Source organism: Arachis hypogaea, chromosome 14, assembly GCF_003086295.3.
Source record: "Arachis hypogaea cultivar Tifrunner chromosome 14, arahy.Tifrunner.gnm2.J5K5, whole genome shotgun sequence".
NCBI classification, from domain to species: Eukaryota; Viridiplantae; Streptophyta; class Magnoliopsida; order Fabales; family Fabaceae; genus Arachis; species Arachis hypogaea.
Genome location: NC_092049.1, coordinates 136,683,280 through 136,694,730, shown reverse-complemented (window position 1 = coordinate 136,694,730; position 11,451 = coordinate 136,683,280). Strand labels below are relative to the sequence as shown.

Below are 11,451 nucleotides of genomic sequence, written 5' to 3'. Positions count from 1 at the left end.
TCAGCTCGTGAGCTTTCGTTGAGCCAAGCTTAAGCTACGAAATAGGCTCGATTATTAATGAACCAAATCATGAGCCAAGCTTAATCTTCGTGAGCAGCTCGGCTCACTTCTAGCCCTATGTGTATATCTCTGTATTCACAACAAAAGGAATTTAATTTCTGTATTTCTGTATTTGTCTTAAAGATAATATTCAGGTGCAACAATAGTGTTCCTTTTTTCACTTTCGAACAAAATAGAGTTGAAGTTAAGTTTTAGACTTTAGTCTACAGAAAAAAGTAAAAAAAAAAGTTGCTAAGAGAGTTTCTTTTCAAAATGATACAGTATGTTGGTTGATTCTTTTCTGCTTTGTTCCTTCATTCGGTGTTTGGTGCAAGCTAGAAAAAATGGTGGTCATAGTAGAAGCATCCCTTGAGTTGTATGCTTCAAGTACACCTCACTTTCCCTCTCTCTTATATATTCATGGATTTCTTCAATATGTCTTTCAATAATTTCTTATTATATTTGCCTTTTGTAAGTATGTTGTATGTAAAATTAAAGATAAATATAGTATGTTGCTTTCTCTATTCTTGAAATAAGAAAATAATATAGTGTTCTCTGTATTATTATTGTATACTGTTTCTCTTTAAATTTTGTTTTATTATATGCATTAGTTAGTGTTGCTGTCGTCCGAGTTTCTCGTGAAGAGGTGGGGTGGTACTTGCAAGAGACTTCGATACATAAGTTAAGAAGAGTTCTAAGCAAGTTTTTTAGTAGATTAGGTTCTGAATAGATAACTATCTTTTATCGTAGTTCCACTTTTAATGGTGGGCAGTCGTTTCCATTTTTTTGGGAAAGTTGTTGAGATTTCTTTTTTAGATAAATGTAAAATACTTAGAAGTTAGTTATTTATTTGAATAAGTAGAGCTGAACTACCATCGTTAAAATCGAATAAGTTGAATCTCTTGAGTAGACTTCTATTTTAAATCTGGCTATATTTTTGGGCCACAGTATGAACAGGTAGTAAACAGGTGATGATATTTGACTGCTCCACGTTAATTCTTGTGATTTGAGAGTTTTGCTCATTCACAGGTTTATTTAGAATAAAATAAAATAAAAAATGAAAAACGAAAAAAGGTTTGGCAATTTGTTTCAATTTGTATGGTATTGGATTGGTCATGTTAATATGCTTTATTCATTTAGTCGCTCTTAAGTGCAAGCAAGGTCGACAAAACAGTGTTCATAAACGAAGCATCCCTTGAGCTGTATTAGGGATATCCGCCAAGTTAGAGAAAGTTAGTTAGACTAGTTAACGGTTTATCGATGTAAATTAAGTGTACAGAAAAATATATAAAGTTTTTGCAATAATATATATCATAACATGTTGATTTAGAAGTAACTTTCCACTCATGTGTACTTGATAAAAAGTGATAAAACAAATAGTTTTGAAAAATTTTGCAATTGAATTGAAGGTCTTTAAGAAATAAAAAGTATCAAATAAGTTTGAGGAAATTTTATAATTAGAGTTGTACCAAATCTCTTAAGAATTGTAACGGTGGACTTTATTTGTCTCTGACAAATGATAAGCGTGTTTAGTATAATATTTTCACTGACTTAAAAATCCGGTGTTTCAATTCTTGCAGAATTTATTTGATATTTTTTTTTCAAAAGAATGTGTAAGTCTACTACAGAATTTGTTAAAGACCTATTTTATCTGTTATTCTAAAAATAGTTATTTTCTTTTGATAATATTGAAATTAAAGCAACAAAAAAAATGTAAACTCTCTCCCTATATTATAAGCCAAAGTAATTTTACTTTATGGAGTCAATGATACTAAACAAATTAAAGAGAGAAGATTAAGTATAACGATAGAATGCAAGTTAGCAAACTCAAATATTAGAGACTTAAGTTTGAGATCCAAAACCTGGAGTGTGAGAAAGAGAGTTATGTTTGTGGAGGATAACGAATGCAAGCACAGAGGTTTGATGCAGCAATTACATTGAAATAGCACCATTATTTTAGAAGGAATCCAACGTAAGCTAAGTATGGGAAAATAACATGAATGTCTCAGGCTCTCAGCCTTCATGCATGTACTTTGAACTTTGAAAGGGTCTGCAGATGCCGTGTCCCCAAAATGAACGACAACGCAACATCACAATCCCGTGAGGTGAGTATGAGTTATCATCACTTAGAACACCGAAAACAAGCTAAGGAAGTTTGTGGAGGTAATTAAATGAAGTGAAAGACAATTAAGGTTGGAAAGGTACCTGCGGGTGATGACTATACATGAGTAGAGAAGTCATGAAGGTTCACGTATAATTATTACGAGAAATTTAAGCATGAAGGGCGTCAATGCAAGTTATTAACAAAGTCAAATAGTAGTGACAAAAATATACTATCAAGGAACTTCAATATGAAGTTGTAACAAGAGACAAGTTAGTTCAGTTTGTCGAAGGCATTTAATGAAGAGGGGCTACTCTGAATAGTATCACCATAACTGCTTCACTATAAAAACCGATTAGAGTGTCCAAATATTTCATCCATTGAAACTTATTTCGATAAAAATGACAATGATGGGGTTGTTACACTCTGTTGCTTTGTCTACACAGTTTCTTCTCCTCTTCTCATCCTCCCTGTTTACAAACTGTTTAACTTTGAATGATTCAACTAGTACTCATCATCATGGGTGCCATCCACATGAAAACAATGCCTTGCTGAGCTTTAAACAAAGCTTCATCATAAGTAAGTCTGCATCTTACAATACTTTCAGTTATCCTAAAACTGTTTCCTGGATTTCAACCACAGATTGCTGCTCCTGGGATGGCATTGAATGCGATGAGCTCACAGGTCATGTCATTTCCATTGATCTTAGTAGCAGCTTGCTGTATGGTTCCATGGATGCCAATAGCACCCTTTTCTCACTTGTGCATCTTCAATGCCTTGATCTTTCGGACAATGACTTCAATCACTCGCAAATTCCAGCCAGGATAGGTCACTTGTCACAACTGAGGCATTTGAATCTTTCTCAAGTGGGTGAAACCACATTGTCAGGTGAAGTCCCAACTCAAATTTCCCATTTGTCCAACTTGTTGTCCCTTGATCTTCGCAGCTATATTGAACAACTTGATTTTCCATTAATCAACCGTTTACAGCTCAAGGAATCCACTCTGCGAAGCTTAATTCATAACTCAACAAGACTTGAACATCTTCGCCTTAATTTTGTCACCATTTCATCATCTTTACCTCACACGCTCACAAACCTTACATCTCTGCAAAAGCTCTCTTTTTGCCAATGTGAACTTCATGGTGAGTTTCCTATTGGAATATTCTCTCTTGCAAACTTAACATCTTTGAATTTTGCACGAAACCAATATTTGCAGGGCACATTACCTGCATCCATTGGAAACCTGACCAATTTAGCTTACTTGGCTCTTGGATATAATAGCTTTCATGGTGAAATCCCGCAGTCTCTTTTTAGACTTGAAAATCTTGAATTTTTGTCTCTGTCGTATAATTTCTTTGAAGGACAACTAGCACTTGACATGTTTTTGAAGCTAAAGATGCTTAATGTTCTTGGCTTGTCTCTCAACAAATTGTCTTTGTTCTCACAAAATAGGACTGTCAATGTGACAATCCTTCCTCCAATTCAGCTGTTAGAATTGAGTAGGTGCAATTTAAATGGAGAAATTCCAACTTGGATAATGAACTTAACCACTTTAAATCTCTTGAATCTTCATCACAATAATCTTCAAGGTGAAATTCCATATTTCTTCTTCAAGTTAGAAAATCTTACACTTCTTAATCTAGCTGGTAATATGTTGGAAGGACAGATTGAGCTTGACATGCTTTCAAAGCTCCAAAAGCTTACTTATCTTGGTTTAGGCGGAGGCAACAAATTCTATTTTCTTGAAGGGAAGAACACTTCCAATGTAACATTTCCTTCTCAAATTCAATATTTGGATTTATCGTCAAGCAACTTAGTTCATTTTCCCAATTTTATACAACACTTGCAAGAGTTGACTGATCTTTTCGTGTCACACAATAGGATAAAGACAATACCGAGTTGGATATGGAATAAAACAACTCTTCAGACTTTGGATATTTCCAACAACCTATTGATGGGAGAAATATCCCCCTTGATATGCAACCTGCAGTCACTTGGGGGGCTTGATTTATCATCCAACAATTTAGTTGGCATGATTCCATCATGTTTGGGAAGGTTTGGCCGATTCCTTCGAATTTTGAATCTCGCGGGAAACAAATTGACGGGCAATATTCCTCAAATTTATGTGAAAGAAAATGTCCTTCGGTTTATCGATTTTAGTCCTAACAAGTTGTACGGTCAATTACCAAGAGCACTTGTCAATTGCAGAATGCTAGAGTTTCTTGATGTGAGCCATAACCATTTCAATGACTCATTTCCTTTTTGGTTAGGGTCTCTTCCTAAGTTAAAGGTTGTTTCTTTATGTGATAATCAATTTCACGGAGCTATAATGTGTCCATTGAAATACACATTCCCCCAGCTTCGAAACATTGATCTTTCTCAAAATGGTTTCGAAACCAAATTGACATCAGAAATAATCATGTGCTTCAAATCGATGATTGTATCCAACAAAAGACAACTGGATTTCAAGGACATGATTTATACTGGCAATACCTTTATAGATATTAATTTTTTTCCATTTTCAATGTCTAACAAAGGAGTTGTCATGGATTATCTTGGGGGTCAATACCTTCGTCACATGGTAGCCATTGATCTTTCATGTAACAAAATCTATGGTGAGATTCCAGATATCATGGGAAGTTTGAATAGCCTTGTTGTGCTCAATTTGTCCAATAACATGTTGACTGGCAGCATCCCATCTTCTTTGGGAAAGCTTTCAAATCTTGAGGTGCTGGACCTTTCTCTCAATAGTCTGTCAGGGAATATTCCTCAACAACTCACAGAGCTAACATTCTTGAGTTTCTTCAATGTGTCGTTCAACAATCTCTCAGGTCCAATCCCAGAAAATGGCCAACTTTCCACATTTGATAACAATTCATTTGAGGGAAATAAAGATTTGTGTGGGATTCAATTGTTGAAGAAATGTGAAAATCATCCTAAGCTTCCGTTGCAAAAATCTGATGGTGATCAAGATTCTGGGTCAGAATCTTTCTTTGAATTGTATTGGATGGTAATTCTAATTGGATATGGGGGTGGCCTTGTTGCTGGGTTAGCACTGGGAAATGCTTTTTCTGTGGATGTTTATAGGTTGCTGAAAAAGATCTTTTAAATCACAAGTCTAGATGTTGGTCTTTTCATGTGTGTAATCTTACATTATTTTTATTTTTGTGTTGGCATTTGAAGTTATTGTGTTTCTCTTATGTAAGAGTGTGTTATGTATAAATCCAAATAAAGTTTGTAAGGTAAAAAGATAAATATAGTATGTTATATATCTATTTTGCTTTTGCTATTTTTGAAATAAGAAAAACCATACTTTGTGTTCTTTGCATACAATAATCAATTTCCCTTTGTGTTCTTATGCTTAAGCTTATTCAAGACAAGATGTTTTGTAAAATGTTAAAAAGAAGCAATTCTTTTTCAAAAGAACAAGTAGTCATTGATATAAAAAAGATTATAAGTAGATCAACTGAATTGGAGGGGAAAAACAGAAAATGTAATTATATCTTTCTTTCTTTCCTTCAATGTTTGTGCATGTGTTAGTCCATTTTTTTAGAGGAATGGTTTAACATGGTCTTGAAATTGCAAATGTGCTTCTTTTGTAGTTCTTAGAATTTTAATGTTAATTGTTTAGACTTGAAATTTCATTCCGCAAGTATTTTTATTTTGTTGTTGATTAACTGTTAGTCAATTTACACTATTTGTTGATGTGATATTTATCTTAGGTGACACATGCCATTAGCTAATAATGTGAAATTTTTGCACTGACAAAATTGTTGTTGTGAATGCTGGGCGAATCAAAAATTCAAATGACTTAAGAAACATAACTTTACAAATTAAGTAGTAAATTTTAAAATTCAGGAGATTGAAGCAAGGTTGTAATTTTGATTGACATTTGTTGATTTTAACTTGCTGTAGTTCCAATATAGAGATATTTGTTTCCAAAAACTCTTCCTATCCTTTCTTCTCATCTTCCATTCTGGTGATGCCTGCAGAACATTCACCAAGCAAATAGTGATTCATCTTCATCACCAACAACCCTAAAAGCAGTTATATTTTTGTGTTGTGTTCAAAAATGTAAAAGGGTGAGAAAATCAAATCAAAACACATCCATTAGCAAAAAGAACCATATAAAATGAAAGGATTTTTTTAAAAAATAAAAAAGGAAAAGTAAATCATACGGAACCGTCCATCTGTGTTTCTCTGTTGGATTAGCAAATTACACAGAACAACAAAAGTTTTTGGTACTTAAGTAAGTTCTAATGGAAATTTCATAATCAATTTAATTTCTTTTTAATCATCTTCCAAGGCTGCTAATTAATGGTTTATGGTTCTAAATTAAGTATAGGAATATCATTTTTTCTCTTTTGCAATAATATCATAATATGCTGCTGATTTTAACTGTTATATGTCCACTTGTATTTATAAAGAGAGTTATTTATGTTTAAAAGTATTCAAATGTAAGACCCAAAGTCGTGCTATATAAGCCAAAGTAAGTATACTTTATGTAGTCAAGCCTATCAGCTAAAAGTGGAGCTATGCTTGTGTTGGTTACGGAATTGGAGAGAGATTAATTAGTTTAGAAAAATTGATCAATAATTCAATCCGAAATGCACGTATAAGGAGGGAAAGATTATTGGACTTTAGAGACCAAGAAGAATGAAATTTGTGGAGGTAAAGACTCATGAAACAGACCTATGAAAGGTGACAGACTTATAGGTCACTTACATAAATTGTGTCTAACATTGTAAATATTTTAAGGACCTGTAACTCCATTATTTCAATTAACAAGTGTAATAGCCCGTGCCATGCACGTAATAAGATTGAAATTATAATTTTAAATTCTTTTGTTAAGATTAATTTGAATTATAATAATTTGATTAATAAAAATGTAACATATTATGTATTGTTTATTTTTTCTTAATCTAGTATTAAATGTATTAACTCTAAAATAGTTATTAATTAGTTTTAGTAATTTATTTTTTTCAATAAATCAAACATATATACTCAATGTGACCATAAATAACCTAATAATAGTTAGACCCACCAACAATTTTTATATGTTATTTTACTGTCAAGTAAGAACATATCAAAATCAACTCAAAATAAATAATAAATTATTAGAGAATTCTAATGCACAAAATTCTCTAGTAAACAATAAATAATTTAAACCCACTAAAAAATAACTCAACACTTTTTTTTGATACCTGCAAAACATATACCTGAAATAATATTATATCAATGTTAGTATACAGTTTTACAATCATCGACCGTATTTACTATACGTGACTCCTTCTTAAAAGTTATTCTACATACGTGTGCAGTCGAAAGATAAATTACAGGACTTTATTTTATTTTTCTAAATTACTATAATTATGCATTATTTATTAAATGCTACTTGTAATATAATTGTAATATTATAATATAATTATAATAAAGATATTTTTCTAAAATAAATTTAGAAGAGAGAATAGTGCTTTCATTTTGGAGGGAAAATGAATTCATGAGGAATTGACACTTCACTTTTATTAGTTGATAATGTATTAAATATTAATTTTATATAATTATAATAAAGATATTTTTCTAAATTAGTATAATCATGCATTATTCGTTAAATGTTAATTGTAATATAATTATAATAAAGATATTTTTCTAAAATAAATTTAGAAGAGAAAATAGTGATTTCATTTTAGAGGAAAAATGAATTTATGAGAAATTGACACCTCACTTTTATTAGTTGGAGGAAAAATCCAGTTTTAGTATATTTCTCGTTATTATATATTTTTCTCTAATTGTATATCCACTGACACTGTTTTCTTTCCTTCGTTTCAGCATTTTGAATCTGGGTTTAACTTGTCATAGTTCTCACTTCTCAGTCATTCTATTAGACATAGTTAATAACTATTGAAATTCTTTGATTAACATAGGAGAAAAATATATTATTATATGATAGAATTAATATGAGTATATTGTGTTATTAAATACACAAAGTTAATGTAAAATAAAATTACACATAAAAAAAGCAAAGAAAATAAATTTAAAATAGCAAAAACGATAAAAAGATTATTTTTACAATTTTTTTGTCATTTTTATGTATAGAAGATTAGAAAATAATAAACTTTTGACTAAATTAATTTTGTATTTGTTGTATTCAAATTAAATAAGTAATAAGTTATATTATTTTAATTTATTCCTTAAATTTATATATCATAAAAATCAAATCAATATACATAATTTTAAATTGTGTGATACTTAAATATCTAATCAAATCAATTAATTGATATAATTAATGCATCATAATGAATTGTATTTAATGAGTTAAACAAAATAAATTAAGAAACACTATCAGAAACATGCTACATTGACTCTATCATTAAATGTAAAAAAATCAATTTTTATATAATAGAATCGATAATATAATAGACGGCGAGAAAAAGAAAGATAAACATTTTAGATCTTAGGTTGTTTCATTTGGATGTTGTAATGTGGGTATCACATTATTTTACTTATTCTACCCTATGGACCTTTTTGCAACTTTATTTCAGTATCAATAGAATTTCACTACCTTTTAGTAATAAATTAAAATTCAAAATAAAATTGAAAAAAAAATTAAAGAATATAAAATTATTGATTGAAATTTTATTTTATTTTTTGTTATTATAACAGGTATTTTTATTTAATATACCAACACCGTACAAAATTAATCGTAAAAAAAGTATAAAATATAAATAAATATACTGAATTAAGAGATAAAATTATATTTGTTATCTCATTTTTACTTTTAGCAGCACAATAGAATATCATGTACTCAACATAATTTAAGATGCAAATTATAATTAATTATACTTTTTATTTTAAAATATTTAAAATTAATCTTAATATAAATAAAAATAATTTAATATATTAAATAAATTCATAGAATAATATAAGTTAACTATTTTTTTATTAATTTTGTTGTTTTTTTCTGACTACCTTTAAAATTACGACTTTTTTTTTAATTTGACCTGTGAAATAAAATTAGAGTTGTTGGTCTACGCCACTAAAAAAAATAATACTATGCAATTACATTTGTACATATAACATGTTCCTAAATTTTTATATGCTAAACTTAAGATTCTGTATTTCTTTGTTTATGCCATAAATAAGTATTATTTACAATGATTTGTATTGATTTAAAAGTAAAAAAATTTTGTACGTATTAATTTTATATTTAATATTAAAACATGAAAATTTACTATGTTATTTTACTATTAATGTATGTAGTATTACATTATAAAATATAAAAATTAAAATAATTATTATATAGTTTAGGTGGATTGAACTAAATATAAAAATATAAAACAGAATTGTATTATTAAATTTTAGTAATTTTAATTAGTTAATAATATAAAATGAGATAAAAGTGACTATTTATAATTGAATAGTTTTGGTTGATTAGACTAAAAATATCGAAAAATACTTTAAATAAAAAGCCAAATTAATTTTAATATTAAATTCATTAATACGATTTTAATTTTATATAATAGTTAGATAATAAATTAGTAAAAGCAAATGGAAGGATGACTTTAATTAGTATTTGATAAAATATTCATTTAGAATAATTAAAAAAAGTAAAAGTATGATATTATTAAAAATAATACATTTTTATGTTTAAAATGCATTTAAATAAAATATTTGTAAAATATAAAATTTATAATAACATAGCTTAATGAATATTAATCATTAATCAATTATGAACTAATATAAAATTATAATACAATTTATTGACGAAAAATAATCAACAATTAATATTAATAAATATAAAAATCATCCAAACATTTTGATTAAAAGTATGAGTGGTTAATTATCATTTATTATTAATAATATTTTGTTCATAACTAAAACTAAAAATATAATTATTCAGATTTAGATTTTAGAAGAATAAACGTATAAGTAACAAATAATCTATTTTATCATGCATATTATAAATTAATGAATTAAACTAACTAATATAATAAATTATAATTAATTAATTGGTATAAATTATAATAAATTATATGATATTTAAAAAAAATAAAATGAATAAGAAGAAAATAAAAAGAAATAGAAGAGATAAAAGACTACAATAAAATAAATTAAGTGTGAGAGTTTTATTTTTTTTTTACAAATTTTATATCACATCCGTTTCAATAATAATAAATAAAAATACATCAACTTGATATCTAAGAGAAAATGATGAGATAAAATCATAACACAGTTACAAAACAAAAGCTTAAATTAAACCATAATATCATTGCACAACACAAATTGAAAGTAATTTCACACTATAATATACCACACAAACAGGTAAATGACTTAAGCTTAATTACGGAATTTTTTTTATTTATGCATACATGATAACACTATGGTCTATAAATGCTTCATGGATAACATATCATATATTGCTCTGAATGATGAGTACGGGAGTTGAAGAGTGTGTGGTGGTTTGTGTCCACGATAGTTGACTTCTTGCGACGACGCCTCATAGGAAGAAAAAGAATTGTTGTAAAAGCTACCTAACGAAAGAGTAATTGGTAAATGAATGATATTTTCTTCTAGCATATATGGTCTTTTATAGTGGTAAAATAAAAATAGAAGGAATAAATTTTATATTTTTATATTCGGAATAGAATTTGATATTTATCGTAATAAAATTAAATAACTAATCAGTTATAATTTATGTATTTAAATAAATAAAATAAATTAAATAAAAATATTTTTAAGAATTAATCAAATCAGTTAGTTGATACAAATAATTAGTATAATTAATTTTATTTGATTTATTGAATTCAAAAAAATAAATTAAAAAATAATTGATTAAATTAATTAGTTGATATAATTAATTTATTATAATTGATTGGATTTAATAAATTAAAAAAATAAATAGGAAAACATATGAGACAATAATTTTTTTAATTAAATTAATCTGTATTTATTGTATTTAATCATTATAAGTAACAAATCATCTATGCTATTATGTACCTTATAAATTAATAAATTAAAATAATTGATATAATAAATTATAATTATTTGTTTGATATGAATTATAATAAATCGTGTGATATTTAAATATCTAATCAAATTAATTAGTTGATTTAATTAATTTACTATAATAAATTATTTCAATGAATTATAAAAAATAAACTAAGAAACACGCTCAAAAGTAGTGACGGATTCAGAAATTTTAAATAGTAGAGGTAAACATATAGCATATAAAAATAATAAAAAATATTTATAAATATATCAAAATATAAAAAAAATAAATAATATAAAAATATTAAATATTAAATAATTT

The 11,451-nt window shown here is 27.5% G+C and overlaps 1 protein-coding gene across 1 annotated transcript; it reads left to right on the top strand.

The window, feature by feature from the left end:
• Positions 1–2,515: 2,515 nt before the first annotated feature.
• Positions 2,516–5,414, top strand: LOC112743314 (receptor-like protein 54). The gene is made up of 2 exons (XM_072216132.1): positions 2,516–3,028; positions 3,130–5,414. The coding sequence occupies exon 2, from the start codon at positions 3,520–3,522 to the stop codon at positions 5,248–5,250; it is 1,731 nt and encodes a 576-aa protein (XP_072072233.1). The 5' UTR covers positions 2,516–3,028; positions 3,130–3,519; the 3' UTR covers positions 5,251–5,414.
• Positions 5,415–11,451: the final 6,037 nt, after the last annotated feature.